We start from the raw sequence: 23,496 nt of genomic DNA, 5'->3' as shown, positions 1-23,496 counted from the left end.
TCCCCGTGAGCCCCGGGTGGGACAGCAACGGTGTCCAACCTAATTCTCTTTAATCTAACATAGCACTTAGTATAATGCCTAGCACATAAGTGCTAAACAAGTACCATTTAAAAAAAAAACATTCAAAAGGGAGAGTCACGTTTCTTATTTGGGGCTTTTAACTTGCGTCTGTACTGAAAACATTATCACCGTGGTGTCTGTGAAGGGCTGTGTGTCACGCACGGTTATAACGGCTGGGGTGCATACACGATAATCAGGGTGGACACAGTCCCTGTCCCATTTGGGGGTCACAGTCTCAAAGGGAAGGAGAAAAAGTAAAACCTCCATTTTACAGTTTAGGAAACTAAGGCACAGAGAGGTTAAGTGACTTGCCCCAGGTCAAACAGCAAGCAACTGGCCAACCCGGGATCGGAATCCAGGTTCTCCGACTCCCAGGCCCGTGCTCTTTCCCCTAAGCCACGCCGGGTCCCTGCACGAGGACTATCTAACGGTAAAAACGCTGAAGAAAAAAGCCTGCATTACCGGCAGTCGACTGGCATGTTATCTCCACCATGAGTCATTTACTTAGAATCTGATAATCAGTTGAGGGGGTGAATTGTACCAAGACTTGACGATTTCATTGTGGCGTCAATCACACACTAAAGAGTACCTAACTGCAACTTATTCTCGAGTGATTCAATGAAGACCCTACCAAATAGACCCAAGTCAAATAGGCTCCCAAACATCCCTTAATTTCTGAATCCAACACGGCAGTGACATATCGAGGAAAAGTACTTTTTTTTTAAAATACGAGCCACTTGGTCATTTTTCCAAGGTTACAACATTACTTTCAGAAGTAAAATTAAAATAAGGTCCGCTAACCCTGAGCATTAACATCGTTAGGAACTTCAAAAGTGAAAGGACGACTTCTCGTAAAAGCCCGTGGCGGGCAGGGATTGCCTCTCTTTGTTGCTGAACTGTACTTTCCAAGTGCTCAGTACAGTGCTCTGCACACAGGAAGTGCTCAGTAAATACCAAAGTGAATGACTAAGATCCATAGGCCCCACCGCTGGAGATTTTTTTTTTGAATTACCAAGCTTGCTCACCTGAGAATTTCTGACTGAGAGGGACGATGACTGGGGTCGATTTCACGAGGGAGGCTTTGCCGATAGGATCGAGGTCTTTGAGGTCTGGCACCCGATCGTGGTAAATGAAGTCGTTGTCCTTCTTCGCCGCCGTGAGCGCGCGGTTGATTTTGTCAGACAGTTCTTTCACGTTTACGTATTCGTCGTAGCGGGAGGTCACTGTTTTAATCAACTCCGCCGCATGCTGAACAGAAGTCCAACGACAGGTTGGCGTCAGACCTTTTTCCCTCCACCACAGCGCACCCTGTACTTATCCCGAAGCCTCACCTGTGTCTAGGTACAGCAGGACGGGTAATCCACTGGTCCACTGGACAATCTGCAGGAGCAGAATCAACTTCACTCACCCCCCCTCCCTCCTGGTAACACCGATACCATTCTAGAGAATCGCCAACGAAGTGGGTACCAGTGATTTCTGATTTTAACTCACAAAAACCACCCTGGACCCTAACCAGTAATGTCAGTCGACCGGAGGACTGCCTCCGGAGCGTGAAACCACTTTGCATTCTCACGGCTTCCTGTCAATTAACCTGTACAATCACTGTGTATTCTACCCCGTCACAGTCTTCACGCGTCACGGTCGGCAAGAATTTGCCCTGGAAACGGAAACTGCAGTGACGGCACTAGACACCTACGAAAATTAAACTCTAAGTAAAGAGTTGCAATCTATATTGTCGAGGTTACATGTCGACAGTTTTGTGAAGAAAGCTGTCAGCTGCAGAACTAAAGCCGGTAATAAGCAGACGAAATAGGTCGAACTAAGGTAGGTAATTTTTCTCAACTCATTTTAAGGTAGGCTTCTCAGAGTTTTATTTCAGCCCCGGAAACGGGGCCGGAACATTTCCGAGGCGTCCTTTATTAGACCCATCGATCGACATCATTTATTAAGCCCTTTTCTAGGCACGCGGGAGAGCGCAACGGAATTGTTAGCCACGGTCCCCCGCCCACAGTGAGCTAACAATCTGGCGGAAGAAGGCAGGCACGAAAATGTATTACAGGTGAGAGGAAGAAAGAACAAGATAAGTACTTAGAGCGCTAGCGGGGGTGGAGGAGAGTACTTAAGCGCTTAGGTGGCGGAGATGTGTCGAAGTGTAGTAGGAGGGAAATTAGACAGGGACACGAAAAATTAATGGGGGAAGGTCTCGCGGAGGAGATGAGATTTCAGTACGGTCTTGCAGACGAGGAGAGCTGCGGACTGCCTGTTACAGAGCGGGGAGAGGCCACAGTGGGAGAGGAGAGAAATCCCGGAGGTTCAGTGAGCCGGTCGGCTTGGGGAGAACGGAGCGAGCCATCGGGGGTCTGTTAGGAACGGAAAGTGGACAAGTGGGAGGGAGGCAGCCGCGTGTCTTAACACCAACTCCCCCTTCAAGGAGAGAAAGGAGTGTTCCTACTTCGTGCCTGAACGGCTGCCGGGCCCCCGCGGCCAGCTGGCAGACGAAAAGAATAGACTGGCACCCCAGACCAACGGTTCTTTGGCCCACTGGGGGAAGGTATCGATAACACGTCTCTGCTGACGTGCCAGCCGGAGGGAGAGAGGGAGAAGAAAATGGGCCACGAATCGGGCTTTTCAGCGCCGGCCACATCTGGGCAAAGCCACTTGGGGACCCTGTCTGAGAGAAAAGAGAGAGACAAGGGGAAGTGGGGAAACCAAGGCCCCGGAATGGGAGTTGGGACAGCAAGAAGGATGGGGCACGAGCCCAAGGATCGGCCCCAACGGCGGAAGAAGCCCCGTGGCTGACGTTCCTAGAGGGATTGGCTGATGGGCCGGTGGCCGGGCCTGGCCTAGGCTCCCCACTTCTTCAGTTTCTCACCGCCGGACCTGTCATTTTCATTTCAAGTCTGAGGGCCGTTCTACCTTTGAGATGTTGAGCTATTCCCCTGTTGCGACTGTAAGCTCGTTAGGGGCAGGTGACATGACTGTTGATTCTGCCGTCTTATACTCTCCCAGGCGCTTAGTACGGCGCTCCGCACATAAAAAGCGCTCAATAAATACCACTGACTGATTGAAACGCGGGGGGAAAAAGCCCAAAAGGTTGCTGCCCGGACAGAAAAGCAGCCGATGCACAATGGGCACGAACAAAGCAAAACTTATCGCAGACGAAGGGCATAAACTGCTTCAGGAATTTACGTTACAAGAGGCAACTCTGCTTCGGTTCCCTTTACCCCGGAAGGTGGTCATTTCTTTTTAAATCTTGCCCTTTGTTAGAACCAGGTTATTAGCTGCAAATAATAAGTGTCAAGCACTTACCACGTGCCAAGCACTGTACTAAGCACAGGGGTGGACCCAAGACCGTCAGGTCCCACATGGGTCTCACAACCTAATCGATCCTATTTACTGAGCGCTCACTGAATGCAGAGCACTGTTCTAAGCACTTGAGAGTACAATATAACAGGGTGGGTAAGCACGTTCCCCGCCTACAACAAGCTTGCAGTGTAAAGGGGGAGAGAGACGTGAATAGAAATAATGAATTGATGATAAATAAATAATAAATCTAAGTAGGAGGGGGAACAGGTCCTGAATCCCCATTTTTGCAGGCGAGGGGACTGAGGCACGGATAAGCTGAGGGATCTGCCCACGCTCACACGGCAGGTATGTGATGGAGCCCCTGACTCCAAGGCCCCCTTGTTCTTTCCACTACGCCACGCTGCTTCTCATGTAAACGAGAGCACCTCGTCTAAAAGTATCACTGCTTTTGAGGTTAAAAAAAGACCTTTCGTAAGCTCGCTGTGGGCAGGCAGTGTGTCTGTTGGCTGTTGAACTCTCCCCAGCGCTTAGTCCAGTGCTCTGCACACAGTAAGCGCTCGATAAATACGACCGAATGAACGGTGATACCATTTGCTGAATCACGTTCACCCTCACTGACGGCGGTGAAGCATCCTTTACGCTAAAGGGAGGATGGGAAGATCCACAATTTACCAATTTTAACACCCCCTGGATCCCTCCGTTCCCACTCTCTTGCCCTGATCATCTTGTCGAAACCTTTAGGGCTGAGCACACCGAATCTCCCCCTTCGGCTCTCCCGCCCGCCCCCCGCCCCGATGTCCACTACCTCGTCCTTCTTGGCCCTCTTTCAAGGGGAAATCTCCCTTCTGCCGAAAATTCGGACCCGAAGGGGAAGGAACGAATCGGCACCGTGAATTCGAGGGTCCACATCAGCTACAGGAATCCGTGCGACGTTACAGAAGGGAATGTCGATCAAACTACGAAAGGCCCACAAACCACCCATTACGTGTCTTCGATGTAAATGCCCTGAAACACGGAGCGGGGGTCGCTAGTGTAGTCCACAGTGACTTGGAGAACCATTCTGGCAGTCTAAGAAGCAACATCCTACCCTGCCTCCATCTCCCAAAGTTATCGACCACCTTTACTGAGATGCGAAAGGCCACCAGCAGCTCACCGCAAGCAAAAGGAGATGAAAAGCAGCTCCACGGCTGCCTAGCTCATAACCCTCCCTCCAAAGGGAAGCAGCACGACCGAGTGGAAAGAGCAAGGACCCGGGTTCTAATTCTAGGTCCGCCGCTCGCCCGGCTGCGTGACCTGGAGCACGTCATTTCACTTCTCTACACTTCATTTACCCATCTGTAAATCGGGGATTAACACTATTGTGGGCAGGGAATGTGTTTATTATACTGAACTCTCCCAAGAGTTTGGCACAGTGCTTTGCACGTAGTAAGCGCTCAATAAATACGACTGACTGACATGGACCGTGTCCAACCCGATCAGCGTGGAACTATCCCAGCCTGACATACAGTAAGTGCTTAACAAATGCCATTTAAAAAAGGAGACGGGCTCTATAGGGCTTCGAAAGTCAAAGAGCTCGTACGTAACTCCCCGAAAAGAAGACGGAAAGAACGAATCGCTGCCGAGTTTTAAACCACGAGTCACCGACTAACTCACCTGCAATCTCCCAATCTCTTCGCCAAATTTTTTCTGCTGCTTGGCCAGGATAGATTGGTGATATTCAGCATTGGCCTGCATTATGCAGTGCTTTGCAGCCAGGACGGGAAACACCTCCTGGAAATAAAAATACTGACCATGGGAAAGTCCAACCACACAAAGCAGCACAGACAACATGGGATGCAGGAAGAAGAAGGAAGAAGAAAAGGAAATTAGAATCACCCAATGAATGGTTTAGAGAGGTTAAGTCATTAGAAACGCTCAAGGCCACATGATTTTGCATGGTTTGAATTCGGTGAGAGCAAATATTTTTCCTTCTTGTTAAGTCCTTTCAATTGTTTACTTGAGATCAATTTGGGTTTTGCAGTTCACTTCAATCAAACCATGAAGTCAACGTATTTCGTGTAAAGGGGAGACTAAAGCGTGCATTAGCAAGACAGATAAAGGGACACGGAGAGGTATACAAAGCACAGGACTCTACAAGTTTCCGAGGAGCTATTACCCATTTTTTCCACTGAACTAAATGACCGTGACCCCGATACCGATCTAGCCGGTTTACATGTGATTATAACACCCGCTGATGTTCAATCAAACTTAAGGGCAACAAAACTGGAAAAATTCAGGGGAAGAAGCCCCACGTAAAATAGCGTTTGGACTGTGTTTCCTCTCAGAAAAACAGTTTGAAACATACCAATAGTCATATGTTAATATCATTTAACCAAACACCGGAAGCAGGTCAATAACCGCTCCCAATCCTATGACAAAATGCTAAGGTCGGTGTTCTACACAATTTGCTTTGGGGGGAAAAAAAAGAAAAAAATTTCCTTGGAATCCCCAAAGAGACATGTATTAACTTGTTAAAGTTCCTTATAAAGCAGAATCCTAACCTATGGCCCTACTGGGGAGTATTTAAGTACATGCGAAACAAAATCCAACAAACCAATTAGATAATCACTGGATCTAGACATCGAAAATCAGAAAAATCAAAAACTGAATCACTACCTTGTGTGTTTTTCTGTCTCCCATTGAATAATTTCCTAGCTTCCTGGATCACTACTTGCAGATATTCCAGTTTTATAACTAAAATATGAAAATACCTTATGAGCTTTGAGAGTGGAGAGAGAAATAAATAAAAAAAAAAAACCACCACATCCCCTCAGGCTAAGCAAGGCCGGGACAACTTGGTACTTCAAACATGAGACACGGCTGCTGTCGGAAGCGGCTTCTGTGACTGAGTCTGTTCGGGAACTCTTCTCTCCGAGACGGGACTGAACTAATGGCCCGGCGAGATCGTTACCAGACCGTGGGCGGCTGAGGGCGAAGTCTTGCAGGTGAGAAACAGGTCATGAAGACTGTGAGCCCCACGCTGGGACAACCTGATTACCCTCTATCTACCCCAGAGCTCAGAACAGTGCTTGGCACATAGTAAGTGCTTAACAAATACCGTCGCCATTATTATAAAAAGTCCCGTCGCCCTTCATAACCAGAAGACTTAACCCCCGGTGTCTTTCTTAAACCAGCTTCTGCCGGCCTGAATTCACCCCTGAATTTTAACCGGGCATAGCGCTCTTCACTTTGTCACTACTAATCTAATCTCTGTGGCTGACGAGCGGTGTGTTTCAGACCGGAAACGGAGGCCGCTTCAAGTACGGTATGAAGAGGGTTCGGGGTGATACGGATCAGTTAGGAAAGTGCTTTGGGATCCATCTGGATGAAAGAGGCTCTTCCAATTCCCGAGGAGAGACCTCTTGACGGATGAAATTACTTTCATCACCGGATGGGTTAAAAAGGCAGAAATCTTATTTCTGAAACTCTGGCTCGGTAAAAAAAAAAAAAAGAAAGAAAGGACAGTTTTGAAGGAAAGTATTTTCCCAAAGAATCACATTTAACTGGGTGACAATTTTCCGAAGTTCCAAATTCAATATTGGCGAGTCAAGCCACAAAGATCTTAAAGACCTGGTGGAAGAGAAATAATAAATAGAAACTGTCATTTTCCAGCGATAAACATTACACTTCGGGAGGCTTTAAAAAAAAATACATAAAAGTTACTCAAAAGTAGTCATTCAGATGTAAGGAGCAAAGCAGTATCTTTGAACGGGGTGACTCGGAGTGAGGCAGGCCATCGACACTGCCTTAACGGTTCAAATAGCTCGATTTTCTGGCCTAGGGGCGAGCGGTAAAACCAGTCAAACGAAAAATGGTTTTTCCTTTTCGGCTTTGTTTTTAAGTCCCGGCTTCACGTAGTCAAATCAACAGAGAACAGCAAGCAAGCGGCGTGAACGAATCAACATGCTCGATATCCGTGCTAATTCCTCGACTGAACGTGATTACGGATCACAGGCGAAAGGTCTGAACACGTCCCATGAGAAAACTCTCAGCTTGAGAAACAGTTTAGTAAAGAGTTAAAACACAGATCTACGGTATTTCACATCGCTGTCTTAGGTGAGGCAATAAAATACACTCTTCCACTAGGCACTTTTTTATTAGTTTTGAAATTGAAGAATGCTTTGAAAAGAAGAATAAGAGCTTCTTCCAGTTTCCTACCATCCATTCTTAAAGAGATGCAGATAGACCATTAATATTCCATCTACAAGTGAATACATTGTTAGTTTCCTTTAAGAGTAACTAACCTTGGGCAGAGTATCCTTGTACTGACACTGTTTGAAAGCATCACCGTAATAATCCGCAGCTTGGTTGGCCAGTTTAGCGATGATAGCATCTTTCATTTTATCTGAAAACAAGGCAGAACGGCCCTTAATCCTAGAGGTAAAATGAGCGTACGAGGATCTGCGGGGCAAGTCCGAACGTCACTTCTCAGGTCTCCGGTTTGGGGCCTGCCCTCTCAACTTTTCAGTTCAAGTCGAAGGTGCGTCCGGGACCGATTTTTTCGATAATTTCGTAATCTGGCTTTGTGGCGAAACACCCCCGAGGTCCCAGACGTCCAGAGATTAAGAGATAGTCATCCAGCCTACCCACCTCTCCCGCCCCAGCCCCCCATTACCCCATCTTCATACACACACCCCCTACCCCCAGCCTACCCATTCGCCCCAACACATACACATCTCCAGCCAGCCCGCCCTCCACACGGACAAACGCACCACCAGGTAGACCGAAGCCAGAGGCAAAAAGACGGACGGAAAAACCAAGGGACTAAAGCCACAAGGGCCAAGACACAGAGAATCAGAGAACCACAAGTGTGTATTAAAGTATCATGAATGCTCCTCAAGTTCCTACTGGTATTTCATTGCTAATGCATGGATTAACGACAGTTTCTCCGAGAATCCTTGCTCTAAAGAATACGGAGGACATCTGATAGCGTCAGAAGTTAGGTAATGGAGACTAGAGGCTCATGTGTGACTGTGGGCAAGTCACTTAACTTCTCTGTGCCTCAGTTCCCTCATCTGTAAAATGGGGATGAAGACTGTGAGCCCCACGTGGGACAACCTGATTCCCCTGTGTTTACCCCAGCGCTTAGAACAGTGCTCTGCACATAGTAAGCGCTTAACAAATACAAATACCAACATTATTATTAAGAAAATCAGAGCGATCATTAGGGCAGGTTCAGGGTAACTAATGAGGGCGGGGTTATTGCCACACATTCTAACAACAGTCTGTTGCCAGTGGGAAACTTGAGAATATCTCCAAAGTGGAACTTCTCTCACCTCGGCGGGTTAGCCAAAAGATAACCTAGTGGGCGGAAGGAATTATTCGGAGACCACTGTTTTCTGAACAATTTAACTTACTGTTTTAAGTACAAAACCTCTGAAAAGAATGAGCAGCTCTGTTCAACGATTTGACCTGCTGCTTATTCGCACCAAGGGGCTACATTATTTAGCAAGGTTCGAGACGAAGTTCAAAGCAACAATTTCGAAGATGAGTAATGTGACATCCTCTTTACGTCTTGACTTTTAAGTTACCTCTCGTGGCTTTTAGGAAGAATACTTCCTGGGCTTGCGCCAGCATAATAAGACTCAAAGTCCCAACAGTGTCTGGAGAGATGTCCACGGTAGGTTCTCGATTTAGGGCAGACAGAACTGTCTCTTTAATATGCAGAAAGGCTCCACTCGCAAACTGTGAAGAGAAAAAAAAATAAAATCTTCCTTAAACTCTACAAAACTCGCATTTGTTACTCTCACTTCCTAGGGGCTGGTGGATTTTGTGAGCCGGAGTACTTAATTTTTAGGAGGAGGACTTTCTAAAGTTAATTTCAAGCAATACAGCATACATTCAGAACAGAAGTTCCAGAAGGCTAATGTATTAGGGACAAACCGATTCGGTTCCTTTTTAAACATTCTCCAAATCAGACTAAGGATAAAGTACTTATCACAGCATTCTGCAAGTTAACTCAAGACCGTGAACTGGGACGACGTCTGACCTGATTAACCTGTAGTTACCCCAGCGCTTAGAACAGTGCTTGACACAGAATAAGCGCTTAGCAAATACCACAGTTATGAGAGTCACATTCATCTTGGCCTGGTCTCCGGCCATTTCAAGTACTACACTATATTATGGTATCTGCTAAGCGCTTACTTTGTGCCAAGCACTGGGATAGGGAGAAGGTAATCAGGTTGGACACGGTCCCTGTCCCACCCGGGGCTCAAAGTCTTCATCCCCATTTTCAGATGAGGTAACCGAGACAGAGAGAAGTTACGCGACTTGCCCAAGGTCACACGACGGGCAAGAGGCAGAGCCGGGATTTGAACCCACGTCCTCTGACTCCCAAGCCCGTGCTCTTGCCACTAGGCCATGCCGCTTCTCACAGGACAAACTGTCGGCAATTCTGAGTCAGTACACGTCTCCCCCTTTGCAAACGCTAATTATAACTAGGGAACCAAAAACGTTCTATGAAAAGTCGGTGTCACAATTCTCCGAGCCATATGGAGGGCTACGACTTGGAAAGGAAATTAAATGTTTCATTCAAATACAGAAAAACATTTACCACTCTAACCGACGAACATATGCCGATCCGTTTCGAGAGGGAGGGGTTATCGACAATCATTTGCCGGGGAACCGATACTAAAATGAGAGTCTGAAAGTGGGTAAGGCCCTTGGCAATTAGTCGTGGCTCATTCCTAACAATCGCTTGAAATCTGAAAGATTAATTCATCACCGTACATAAAGTTTCAGAAGGAAAGCATTAGGTGATCAACTCTATTTCTGCCAATGAGTTTAACCTTGGCCGGCTGTCACATTTTAAGGTCCTTCAAGTCCTACAGACTACCAAAACTTCCCCTAAATTTGAGTTGTTTTCAATCTATCCATCAGTCGTATTTATTAAGCGCTTTTTAAGCGCTTGGGAAAGTACAATATAAAAAACAGATACATTCCCTGCCCACGAGATATACAGACTAGAGGGAGAGACGAACATTAATAGAAATAAATTACGGATTTGTACGTAAGTGCTGGGGGGGGGGGGGGGGGGCGGTGAATAAAGGGAGAAAATCAGGGCGATAAACTAAATCCAAACCTGAAGTCCCCATTTAATACCTGATAATGCTTAGCGGCGGTTTTCAGACCTTCATCGTTATCCAGGTTCTGGTCTGCGGCGATCTGGCTAGCTAACGCTGCACAGTTGAACAACACACAGCTCTTTTCATAGCCCAAGCTGGCAAGAGCTGGGAAAAAAAAATACATATAAATAAACAAAAAGGAAACACATACCAGAGTGTTACTGAGAAGTAATGCTAGGATGCTAGAGACTCGCTGGGTTGTTTCTAAAAACCACGGTATTTTCAAAAGCAGAAAAGCTGGCAGGTCTACGGGCTCACACGGCGTGGGAGAAATTACCTCCCCCACCCCTTCCTAGTAGTAAATGCTTACTCGTTCTAGTAGTAAACGGTTTCAGAGGCAGAAATAGAAAAAGAACAAAAACCTGCGTAAAGGAACAAAATTCTTCTAAGGCTTTGAGTCTGAGCCGCGAGAACGCGCAGCTGAGGGTGACGGGCTAGGACGGAGAGAGACTTCTCAACGATATCGACCCCAGAGCCTGAACTCGAGGGCTCAGGACCTCGGCAAGACGATCCTCTTAAAATACATCCTCCCTTTCCCTGACCTCTTCCCGGCCTGGGGCTTCCCTGGGCTCCGCCGCTTGATAACGACCGTTCGCCGATCACCTGTGGCTCCCGAGAGCCGGCTTCCCCACCGACGGAAGTCCTGGTGATTCCCTTTTCCCTTCGTTCGATGAGAGGGGAATCAAACTCAAATCATTCCTCTGCAAGAGGAGGCGGCGGGACCGACGCCCAGTTTTAAGGGGATGGGGCAGGCACAGTGGGGAGGTCAGGATACGGCGGGACCCCTTGGAAAAATCACCTACTACTCCCAATCGCTCTCCCCGGGCCTCTCCGGAGGTTACGTGGTCCATCGTGCCCCTCGACGGCCCCGAAAACGTCGGCGGGGAAAACGAGGGGTGATGAAGCCAAATGCTCACGGGGACGAGGGACGGGGTGGGCGAGTGGTTGTGGCGGAGGCTTCTCCCCCAATCCCATTACTACCTGGCCTCTGGCCCAGTCACTGGTCGCTTACCCAATCCAGGACTCATTTAATACATCGGGCAGTCGAATCGGCGCGGGGACCAGAGAGCGCTAACCTATCCACTGGTTATAGCATAAGGCTGGAGACCGTGACGTCTACCCCAAGCGATCTGTTTTCCGAGAAGCAGAGTACCCTAGCGGTTAGAGCCACGGGCCTGGGAGCCTGAAGGACCTAGGTGCTAAACCCGGCTCCTCCACTTGCCCGCGGGGTGACCCAGGGCGAGTCACTTCCTTTCTCGGTGCCTGAGTTACCTCCCCTGTAAAATGGGAATTAAGACGCGACAGGATCCAATCTGATTAGCTCGTATCAACTCCGGCGCTTAGTCCGGTGCCTGGCACATAGTAAGCGCCGAATAAATACCGTTAGAAAAATGTAAATACATACCCAGTTTCACAGAGCCCCCAAAGAGCGATCCTTTATCAAAGGCATCTTTCCACGTAAAAGTTAAGCAGATCTACATTGAGGGTGACAAGAAAAATATGTCAGGATAACTGCTGGGATCTCTAAAAGGCGGTACCCCACGAGAGAGAGACGAGAGCAAAATACGGGGGAGGAAAGGGACAGGAAGGCCGAGCCGGGAACGTGAGCAAAGCAGCCAACAGGCAGGGTCGCCTCCCAAGAGAAGTATTTATAAGGCAACCAACCCCTTCCAGGAATAGCAGCAAGGGCCAAGGCGGGTGGGGAAGGGGGTTGTTAAAATCACAATTAAAAAGAACCACCCCAGACCGGTTAATCCATTCAAACCACTGGCAATTCAATGCACGACTAGAAGGACTTCGCTTTCTAAATCCAAAGATGGGGTTTTGTTTTCCCATCTTTCTCCTCTAGCCCGGCAGGTCTCTAAGGAGGAGTTCTGCATTCCGGGGTCCAGATGGAGCTTAATGGCTTCTTTTCAGACTGTAAGCTCATTAAGGCCAGGGAAATTGTATACTGTGCTCTCCCAGGCGCTTAGTAGGGTGCTCCGCACACAGTAAGGGCTGAATAATTCCCGTCGATTGACCGACGGCTGGGCATCCGGCCTGGCCAAAGCCCAACACCTGTCTGTGAACCCTCCGAGACGCTCCTCGAATCACGACTCTGGCTCTAGCCGAATTCCAGGCCTCAAAGCGGTGCCGTCTCGGGGCCTCTCTAGACGTGACCTTCTTTCTTCCTCTGGGCTGTAAACTCACTGGGGCACGTGTCTACCGACCCTGTTATACTGCCCTCTCTCAAGAGCTTAGTACAGTGCTCTGCGCACAGTAGGCGCTCAATAGATACCACTGACTGATTGGCATCCTCCACTTCCTCCTTACGAGTCTGGGGCCGAGAGAGACTTCACGTCCAGAATGAACTGTGGAAGCATCACCTCGACAACTGGGATCCCGCCAATGTGAAACCAGGGAAGAAGTGGCCGGGAGAAATCGAGGTGTCGGTGTAAACAGCTTTTTACTGTCATTTCCGGGCACGCCACTGTTCTGGGTGCTTGTGGAACATACAAGACCCTCATTCCCAGTCCCCAAGGGAGGCCAAAAAACGAGAAAAATTGACAAATATCCCAAAACTAAGAGGGAGAATCTATCAGAGACAAACTAACAAATAAAACAAATGCATGGGGGCTGACTGGTGAGACGGTATGACTGGGGAGGTGGCAGGAATTCATCAGGGATTGCCTACTGACAAAAGTGACTGTTTAGAAAAGTTCTGAAGGAGGGACACAGTTTGGTGAAAGGAAGGCGGGAGGCAGTACGAAAAGCACGAACAGGGTTAGATGTAGGAGGAGTGGGAATTTGGAAAGGGCAAACGGTAGAACGTAGGAGAACGGGAGGGAATCGGGAGCTCCTTGAAACCCACGTCGAGTGTCTTGGTTGGCTTTTCTTAATGAGAAACGGTGGGAAGCCACGGAGATTTGGGTCCTAATTCCAGCTCCGCCACTTGTCTGCTGTCTGACCTCGGGTGAGTCACTTAAATTCCCTCATCTGCCAAACGGAGATCCAATCTCTCTTCTCCCTCCAACTGAGTCTGCGACCCCTGGGGGGACCTGATTGTCTTGTACCTACCCCAGTGCTCAGTACAGTGCTTGGCACATAGTAAGCGCTTAAATACCACAATTATGATTCTGATGATGGCTGCCTCCTTCCTCCACAGGTACCCAGATGAAAAAGTCAGAAGACTTCTTCTGGGCCTACAAAAATCAAACCCGGAGTTTGGATTTTTCCTTGGCCTCGTCCAACCCGCGGTCCCGCTGGCCTGGCCGCGGCATCCCCAAGGTGACCAGAACCGGTAAAATGCTTGGCTCTCACCCTTAGCTCCTGAGGACAACGGCCTACGAAGCTTGACCTGGCTGGCGTAATACACGGCCGAACCATCTGTCCCGAATCCCACCACGGATCCATGTGGGGAGTTGCGGGGGGAGGGAGAGAGCTACATGACCATTTAAAGGTCTCTCATTTGGCTATCATCTCCCGCTCGTTATGGGGTTAAAAGCAAAGGAAAGAGGTGTAAATGTTGAATTCTGTCCTCTTGAATTCTGGCTTTGGCAACCACAGGGCTACTGGGAGGGAGCTGTACCCCCCCGGCTGAGGGCCTCCTGCACGAAGCCCAGGGCAGACCACTCATAGGGTCCCGCCTCGGTCAACGTGCCCGCAAAATACGGAAAAAACACGCGGCGTTTACGTGGCCCCGAAGTGGCACTCTGCCTCTCCGTAGACACGGCGGAAGCTGGCCGCTGCAGGATTCTCTCTCCAGGGGGTGAATTCCGTCCGTTGCTCCCTCTAATCCTCTACAGCATCTAACGCGCTGCTCTAAGGGGCGGCACTCAAATGATGTCGACCGCTGACATTCTCTCCAGAGCTCTTATAATAGAAGACTTGTTCATTCCCAGCGCTTAGTACGGCGCTCTGCACATAGTAAGCGCTCGATAAATACTACTGAATGAATGAACAGAAGACAAGAGGGGCCCCAAAGTATAACTGAGTGAAAAAAATCCCATCCAAGTCAAATTGGCCTTACCTGATTTTCAGAAAATGGAAATTTGGGCTCAATGGAACAAATCTGATCATAGTACCTAAAAGACAAAAGCCCGTTTGTAAACGTTAGAGGCAAAATATTACCGTACAGGTCCGACGTGAACCCCAGCAGATCAAGTTGGCAAGCAAAAAGTCACCCAGGACTGTTCATTAGCCACAAATCAGAGTGATTAGCCTAAGTACGGGTGTTTTAACATCACTGGGCGCCTAACCCTTTAATCCACACAGGCTGACCAGTGACCAAAAGTTTTCAGCCAACTGCAAGTCCGCTGTAAAGAGATAAAACCACCCGGCTTCCCTCCCCTCCTGAAGCCAGGCCGATTTTCTTCTGCTGACATCGATCCACGTGGGCTGAACCATTTCTAAAAGAGAGCAGCCTTCGTAAGCGTTACTTGTAGGTCAGCCAAAAGTATAAAAATGGGTAAATTTCTCAGGAAAAAGCCAGGACCGGTTCCAAGGACGTGGTATGAGGTCGGCCTGAGGAACACCACGAAAAGTCACTGTCGATCACACGCTGCTCTCACCACCTTCTGAAAGCCTTCCTTGCGCCCGGAAGGTACCCACCTACGGTTTAGGAAGGAAAAGATGCTACGTGTAAAGACGTCTCTTCTACAAGATTCAACTGCATTACAACAACTGTGAATAACTGACACGGAACCGCTCCAGTCACACCGAAATTACTTTCGTCTTGTGCGACTCCTGCGTGTCTCTGCCAGATGCCCAAGTTAACATCTTGTATCTGGTATCTCCAGCTACACCTGACGATCAGTGGACTGCACGGGGGAGACGGACTCCTGTAGACTGTAGAAATGAAGAGCTAATTGTTCAGGGGAAATGGCCTGGCTTTGCCTGGGAAAGGACCAACGGGAAAGGGTAGTCTAAATATCTAAGGAAGGGCTCAGATGATAATTATAACAACATCAATAATAATAATAATAATGATGACGTTGGCATTTGTTAACCACTACGTGCAGAGCACTGTTCTAAGTGCCGGGGTAGATACAGGGTAATCAGGTTGCCCCACGTAAGGCTCACAGTCTTAATCCCCATTTTACAGAGGAGGGAACTGAGGCCCAGAGAAGGGAAGTGACGTGGCCCCGGTCAGCCGGGTGACCGGGGGCAGAGCCAGGATTCGAACCCATGACCTCTGACTCCCAAGCCCGGGCTCCTTCCACTGAGCCACGCTGCTTCTCTATGCAATGACCCTCTACGAGAGAGCACCCTGAAGTTACTTGGGAGAAGAAATTCAGTTTCATATCCCTCTTCCGGAGACTAATAATAATAATAATGATGACGATGTTGGCCTCTGCTAAGCGCTTACTACGTGCAGAGCACTGTTCTAAGCGCTGGGAGAGAGACGGGGCAATCAGACTGTCCCACGTGAGGCTCCGAGTCTTAATCCCCATTTTACAGATGAGGTCACTGAGGCCCAGAGAAGTGAAGTGACTTGCCCACGGTCACACAGCTAAGTGGCAGAGCCGGCATTCGAACCCATGACCTCTGACTCCCAAGCCCGGGCTCTTTCCCCTGAGCCCCAGACTGCACTATCGTGAGATGGTCTTTCCGAAGCTTTAACTTCCAAACCGCATCGCTCACCCACGCGGACTCTCTGAGCTCTTTCCCGTGCTCGGAATACCTCTCTCTTCCCAAGATCCCCTAAAATGAAACGCTACTTCCTATGAGAAATCTTTCCCAAGTAAAAACTGGGAGACACTTCCTAGTGGGAGGAAAAACCCCGCCTGTCCGACCGGGCTTTTACCGGGCTCCAAGAAGACACTCCCTCCTGCTGATGATAATAATAATAGTGTTGGTATCTGTTAAGCGCTTACTATGTGCAGAGCACTGTACTAAGCGCAAGAGAATCAGGTCGTCCCTCGTGAAGCTCACGCTCTTCATCCCCATTTTACAGATGAGGTCACTGAGGCCCAGTGAAGCGACTCGCCCACAGTCACACGGCCGACGCGCTGCGGAGCTGGGATTCGAAGCCGTGACCTCTCCTTCGCCCCTTAATGACGACGGTATATTGGTCAAGCGCTTCCTGTGGATCAGGCGTCGTTCTAAACGCTGCGGTGGACACAAGCCAATAAGATCGGCTACAGTCCCCGTCCCACCTGGGGCTCACCGTCTTAATCCCCATTTTACAGATGAGGTGACCGAGGCCAGGGAAGCCAAGTGCCTTGCTCCAGGCGACACAGCGAGTCGAGTGACCCGCCCGGCTCTGCACGGTGGCGGAGCCGGGATAAGAACCCGGGTCCTTCCGACCTCACTCGCGCGGCCGGCGGGAAGTGGGAATAACGATGTCGCGCGATCGTATTTACCGAGTCCTTACCGTGTGCGGGGGGGGCCCTGTGCCGAGCACTCGGGCGAGGACGCTCTAAGACCCATTCCCCGCCCACGGTGAGCTTACGGTCTCGAAGGGGGGGAGAAAGAAAGCAGGCCCAGCGCGAGATGGTCTTGTGACGAGCCAGGAGGGGTCACGGTCGCTTCAGAAACCGCCCGCCGTGGGTTGGGCCGGGCACTCAAAGGGCACTCGCCATTTTTCTGGTGATATTTAGTAAGTGCCGCGCCCCGGGATGGATACGGGCTATTCGGGTCGGACGCGGCCCGCGGCCCACACGAAGCTCAGGGTCTCGAGCCCCGTTTTACGGACGGGGGGACGGAGACGGGAGGCGACCGGCCCCGGGTCACGCCGCAGACGGACGGGGGAGCTGGGATCGGCCCCCGGATCCTCCGGTCTGGGCCTTCGCGACGCGGCTTTTCACTCCGTTTGGGTTCGCGCCTGCGGTTTTCCCGCGGGATGTGACCGAGGAAGCGACTTCCCACGGCGCACGTCTACTCGGGGAGCCCACGAAGCGAAGCCGGGAGAGGCGACCTCGGGCCGGTCCCCCGGCACCGGTCCGGTCTCGGCGCCACGCCGCCGCCTTGCCTCCCCACGAGGTTATTCGTGAATGCCACCCCCGGGAGTAGGGCAGAACGGACTGTTCCCCGGAATTTAAATTGGGCTTTTCTTCTCCTGAAGCCCTTCCGCATCTCCTTTTCTATTTTCCCTTCACCGTCCCCGTTTCGGCAGACACCAGCCGCATTTTACACGGGCCAACGGTGAAGCCCGGAGAGGGCAACCTTCCGCCGAGGCCCCGCGGCAGATTCACAGCAGAGCGGGGGAAAGGACCCAGCTCCTTTGACTCCCAGACCCGACCAGGTCCTTTCCACCGGATCGTTCATCCAATAGCGTTCAGTGAGCGCTTACGATGTGCAGGGCACTGGACTAAGCGCTTGGAACGGACAATTCGGCAACGGAGACCATCCAGTTCAGATGCAGAAGCAGTGTGATCTGGCGGACAGAGCTGGGGCCCGGGACTCGGGAAGACCTGGGTTCCGATCCCGCTTCCGCCGCCTGCCCCTGGGCGAGTCACTTGGCTTCTCTCTGCCTCGGTTCCCTCATCTGTAAAATGAGACCGGGAGCCCCATGCCGCCCGACCCAATCTGCTTCCATCTACCCCGGCGCTGGATACTATTTGCGACGTGGTGAGCGCTAAGATGGCGACGTTATCATCATTATTATCGTTTAACCGGGATGAACCGGTCCCGGAAATCTCCAGACGAAGGCCTGGGGTTGGAAGGAAAAGGAGCGGGGGACGAAGAACCGAAGTCTCCCTAACGTCGGACCGCAATTCGCCCCCCGGACCAGGCGCCGGGACCCCAAAACGGAGCAACCGCCGGGACGCTGATTTTCCCTGCGGACTGGAGGGTCGCTCTGGCCCCGACTCTGGCTCAGTTACAACCGTGGCTAACTTTAAAATGTGATTTAATGGCTCTTCGAGGAGCCCCGGGCAGCGAAAGGAGGATCGATGACCAGTAGCTGAGAGCAGACTTCGTTCATCGTGATCCCCGGCTCTCCTTCCCAGGGCGGGAAGCCTGAACGCCAAGAAAAAAATTGAACAGATAGAGAAGAAAAGAAAGAGATACAAGCAGACGTACGGGGAGAATCGTGGTGGTACCTGTTAGGCGCTTACTATGTGCCAGGCGCCGGTCCTTGCACCGGGATGCAGATGAGGGAATCAGATCAGACGGTCCCTGCCCCACCCGGGGCTCACGGTCTTCACCCCCATTTTACAGACGAGGGAACCGAGGCCCAGGGAAGTGAAGCGACTCGCCCACGGTCACACAGCCGACAAGTGGCAGGGCCGGGACTCGAACCCACGACCCCCCCCCCCCCCCCGACTCCAAAGCCCGGGCTCTTCCCACCGAGCCACGCCGCTTCAGGGTAACGGGGTTGTCCCGCATAGGGGTCGCAGTCTTCATCCCCATTTTACAGATGAGGGCACTGAGGCACGGAGAAGCCAGGCGACGTGCCCAAAGTCATCCAGCTGGCAAGTGGGGGAGCCGGGATTAGGACCCACGACCTCCGACTCCCAAGCCCGGGCTCTTGCCACCGAGCCACGCCGGACCAGGTCCAGCCCAGACGCTCGAATTCTCTCGCTCCTATCGCCGTCCGGACCGCTGTCTACCGGTGTTTCGTATTATTTAAATATAACTCATTTCAACGCTCAAAAGAATTGAAAAGAAGGCTCTCGTAACTGAACGGGCCATTCAACACATTTCTCTAGCCAGGTTCAACCTGACGGGGGGTAAGATGCAGGGAACCGCAGACCCCCGGAACCAATACTCGGGAAGTCTTATCGCTTGACCGATAGATAGTTTCATAACGTTGGTATCTGTTAATGACGTTGGTGGCCGTTAAGCGCTTACTAGGTGCCCAGCACCGTTCTAAGCGCCGGGGGAGACCCGGGGGAATCAGGTCGTTCCCCCGTGGGGCTCACGGTCTCCATCCCCATTTTCCAGATGAGGGAACTGAGGCCCAGAGAAGTGAAGCGACTCGCCCGCGGTCACACAGCCGACTGCCAACCTCCTCTCCGTACCCCCGTCCCTCTCGCCACCTTGTTGGCATTTAAGCGCTCACTATGCGCCGAGCACCGCTCTAAGCGCCGGGGGAGACACGGGGTCATCAGGTCGTCCCCCGTGGGGCCCCCGGTCTCCATCCCCATTTTCCAGACGAGGTCACCGAGGCCCCCAGAGGCTAATGATAATAAAGTTAGCATTTGTTGAACGATTAACTGTGCGCTGAGCACCGCTCTAAGCGCTGGGGGAGACACAGGGTCAGCAGCTGGGGCTCCCAGTCTCCACCCCCATTTCCCAGGTGAGATGACTGAGGCCCACAGAGCTTAATAATAATGATAAAGTTGGTATCTGTTGAACGATTACTGTGCGCAGAGCACCGCTCTAAGCGCTGGGGGGGACATAGAGGGTCCCGGCGTCCACGCCCATTTTCCAGATGAGGTGACCGAGGCCCACCGAGATAATTAATAATAACAACAATAATGATAAAGTTGGTATTTGTTGAACGATGACTGTGGGCAGAGCACCGCTCTAAGCGCTGGGGGGGGGGACACAGAGGCTCCCGGCGTCCACGCCCATTTTGCAGACGAGATGACTGAGGCCCACCGAGATTAATAATAATAAGAATAAAGTTAGTATTTGTTGAACGATGACTGTGGGCAGAGCACCGCTCTAAGCGCTGGGGGGGGGACACAGAGGCTCCCGGCGTCCACGCCCATTTTGCAGACGAGATGACTGAGGCCCACCGAGATTATTAATAATAAGAATAAAGTTGGTATTTGTTGAACGATGACTGTGGGCAGAGCACCGCTCTAAGCGCTGGGGGGGACACAGAGGCTCCCGGCGTCCACGCCCATTTTGCAGACGAGATGACTGAGGCCCACCGAGATTATTAAAAATAATAATGATAAAGTTAGTATTTGCTGAACGATGACTGTGGGCAGAGCACCGCTCTAAGCGCTGGGGGGGGACGGGGACACACAGAGGGTCCCGGCGTCCACGCCCATTTTGCAGATGAGGTGACTGAGGCCCGGGCGCGACGTGTGTGGGTGGGAAGCGGGGGCGGCCGGGACTCCTCCTCCTCCTCCTCCGGGGCGCCCTCCGTCCGTCCGTCCGTCCCTCTCTCCCCTCCCTCTCCCCCCCCCCCCCCCCAGGGCCGGGTCCGGGCGGCGGTGACCTGAGCAGGGTGTCGAGGGCGGCGTCGTGCTTGTCGAGGTGGCGCCCCAGCGCGGCGCGGCGGAGCCTGCTGAGCTCCTCGGCGGCGCGGCAGGACTGCGCCTGCTGGTCGCCGGCGGGGTAGGTCTGCTGCAGGAACTTCACCAGCGGCTTGGCCAGGTCCACCTCCCACGTCTTCTTCAGCTGCACCGAGATGAACGTCGCCATCGCCGCCGCCGCCGCCGCCGCCGCCTCCCTCCCCGCCCGCCCCGACGCCCGCTTCCGGGCACGGCCCCCGACGCGCTGACGTCACGAGCGGGGCGCGCCCCGGCGGGGGCCTCCGCCCTGAGTACGCGCTGACGTCACGCCCGGGCTACGCACAGGCGGCAGCTACCTCCCCTTCGTACGCGCTGACGTCACGCCCGGGCTACGCACGGGCGGCAGCTACCTCCCCTTCGTACGCGCTGACGTCACGCCCGGGCTCCGCACAGGCGGGAGCTACCTCCCCTTCGTACGCGCTGACGTCACGCCCGGGCTACGCACGGGCGGCAGCTACCTCCCCTTCGTACGCGCTGACGTCACGCCCGGGCTACGCACAGGCGGGAGCTACCTCCCCTGAGTACGCGCTGACGTCACGCCCGGGCTCCGCACAGGCGGGAGCTACCTCCCCTTCGTACGCGCTGACGTCACGCCCGGGCTACGCACAGGCGGGGGCCTCCGCCCTGAGTACGCGCTGACGTCACGCCCAGGGTACGTTCGGACGGGGGCGGGGGGGTCATCCGACTGCCCGTCGTCCCCAAGCACGAGGCGCTGGCGTCACGCCCAGGTCACGTGGGAGGGGGCTCTCTCTCTCTCCCCCCCACGCACAGGTCACGTGAGAGGGGGCTTTTTCCTCTCTTTCTCTTTCCCCCCTCCGCTTCCACCACGCCTAGGTCACGTGGGAGGAAGCTCTCTCTCTCTCTCTCTCTCTCTCTCTCTCTCTCCCCTCCACGCCCAGATCACGTGGCAGGTGCCTTTTTCACTCCCCCTCCTCCACGCACGACGTGCTTGCGTCACGCCGAGTTCACGTACGGGGCTTTTTCCTCATTCTTTTTCTGTCTCCGTCTCCGCGCACGACGTGCTTGCGTCACGCCGAGGTCACGTGGGAGCGCCCTCTCGCTCCAGCTCCGTCTCTGAGCCCGCGCACGACGTGCTGACGTCACGCCCGGGTCACGTGGGGGGCTCTCTCGCTCTGCCCCCGCGCACGGCGTGCTTACGTCGCGCCCAGGTCACGTGCTGCAGGGGCCCTCCTTCTCCCTCCCCCCTCCCCCACCCTATAATAGGAGCAATAACCACTGTGCTACTTGTTAGGCACCTCCTATGGGGCCGACACTGTACTAAGCGCTGGGGGGCGGGGGGGGAAGCAAATGGGACCCATTCTCTCCCTCCCCCATTTTCCAGATGAGGCCCAGACTCAAGGTCCCCCAGCAGACAAGTCCCTTCCCTTCTCTGGGCCTCAGTCACCTCATCTGTAAAATGGGGCTAGAGACTGAGAGCCCCACGTGGGACGGGGACTGTGACCCCCCCGATTCGCTTGTATCCACCCCAGCGTTTAGTACAGTGCCGGGCACATAGGAAGCGATTAACAAATACCATTATTATTACTATATTACAATTAAATACTAATAATTGCTATCATTACTATATTGTAATATATTACAAAATTATATTATTATATCGTATTGTATGATATTATAATAGTGTATTATTGTAATATGTATTACAATATATTGTAATGTAGTAATAATGATAATAACCGAGTTGGTAGATTATCAACCTGCCCTCAATGAGCTTAAAGTCCAGAAAGGGGGAGGAACCACTAGAACTGTAATAATCACGTGGCATGTATTAAGCGCTTACTAGGTGCGAATAATAATGTTGGTATTTGTTAAGCGCTTACTATGTGCCAAGCGCTGTTCTAAGCGCTGGGGTAGACACAGGGGAATCAGGTTGTCCCACGTGGGGCTCACGGTCTTCATCCCCATTTTACAGATGAGGCAACTGAGGCCCAGAGAAGTGAAGCGACTGGCCCACAGTCACACAGCTGACAAGTGGCAGAGCCGGGATTCGAACTCATGACCTCTGACTCCCAAGCCCGGGCTCTTTCCACTGAGCCACGCTGCTTCTCTACTACAAGGCCTGGCGCACAGTAAGCACTTAGTAAATAGCATTAAAAGAAATGAACAATTCCGTGTGTGCTCCCCGCGTCCACGCAATAATTTTATAAACTTGAATCGCCTTTTGTCTCTTGCGACCCAAAAGAGTCCTAATCGTTCCCTTCCGTGCCCGTGAGGAAGCTTCTGCTTCTCTCTGATTATGTGAGGTGCCCTTCTCTGGACTTGCCTCACCTCTAATAATAATAAAAATAGTGTTGGTATTTGTTAAGCGCTTACTATGTGCCGAGCGCTGTTCTAAGCGCTGGGGTAGACACAGGGGAATCGGGTTGTCCCACGTGGGGCTCACGGTCTTCATCCCCATTTTCCAGATGAGGGAACTGAGGCCCAGAGAAGTGAAGTGACTCGCCCACAGTCACACAGCCGACGAGTGGCAGAGCCGGGATTCGAACTCACGAGCCCCGACTCCAAAGCCCGTGCTCTTTCCACTGAGCCACGCTGCTTCTGCCAAGCAGAAAGCAGGGGATGGGGGGCAAAAAAAGGAAGAGAAAGGAAGGAGGAAAAGGGGAGGGGGAAACCTCCTCCGAGAGGCCTTCCCAGACTGAGCTCCCCTTTTCCCTCTGCTCCCTCTATCCCCCTTCACCTCTCCGCAGCTAAACCCTCTTTTCCCCCCTTTCCCTCTCCTCCTCCCGCTCTCCCGTCCCACCCCCTCCGTGGCTCAGTGGAAAGAGCCCGGG

The 23,496-nt window shown here is 52.0% G+C and overlaps 1 protein-coding gene across 2 annotated transcripts in view; it reads right to left on the bottom strand.

The window, feature by feature from the left end:
* The window catches only part of LOC100092347 (programmed cell death 6 interacting protein), a 41,658-nt gene extending 20,796 nt beyond the window's left edge, over window positions 1–20,862 (bottom strand). The window contains exons 1-8 of one of the 2 annotated variants that reach the window (XM_029049629.1): window positions 20,629–20,862; window positions 14,539–14,593; window positions 11,935–12,004; window positions 10,507–10,634; window positions 8,937–9,090; window positions 7,650–7,750; window positions 5,020–5,151; window positions 1,086–1,308 (exon numbers count right to left, since the gene is read on the bottom strand). In XM_029049629.1, the coding sequence (XP_028905462.1) occupies window positions 1,086–1,308; window positions 5,020–5,151; window positions 7,650–7,750; window positions 8,937–9,090; window positions 10,507–10,634; window positions 11,935–12,004; window positions 14,539–14,593; window positions 20,629–20,834 (1,069 nt within the window). In that variant the 5' untranslated portion in view covers window positions 20,835–20,862. The remainder of the gene's footprint in view (window positions 1–1,085; window positions 1,309–5,019; window positions 5,152–7,649; window positions 7,751–8,936; window positions 9,091–10,506; window positions 10,635–11,934; window positions 12,005–14,538; window positions 14,594–20,628) is intronic. The other variant, XM_029049630.1, reaches the window with a different exon arrangement.
* Between the last annotated feature and the right edge of the window lie 2,634 nt (window positions 20,863–23,496).

Source organism: Ornithorhynchus anatinus, chromosome 21 (assembly GCF_004115215.2).
Source record: "Ornithorhynchus anatinus isolate Pmale09 chromosome 21, mOrnAna1.pri.v4, whole genome shotgun sequence".
NCBI lineage: Eukaryota > Metazoa > Chordata > Mammalia > Monotremata > Ornithorhynchidae > Ornithorhynchus > Ornithorhynchus anatinus.
This window is presented reverse-complemented; position numbering and strand designations above follow the sequence as displayed.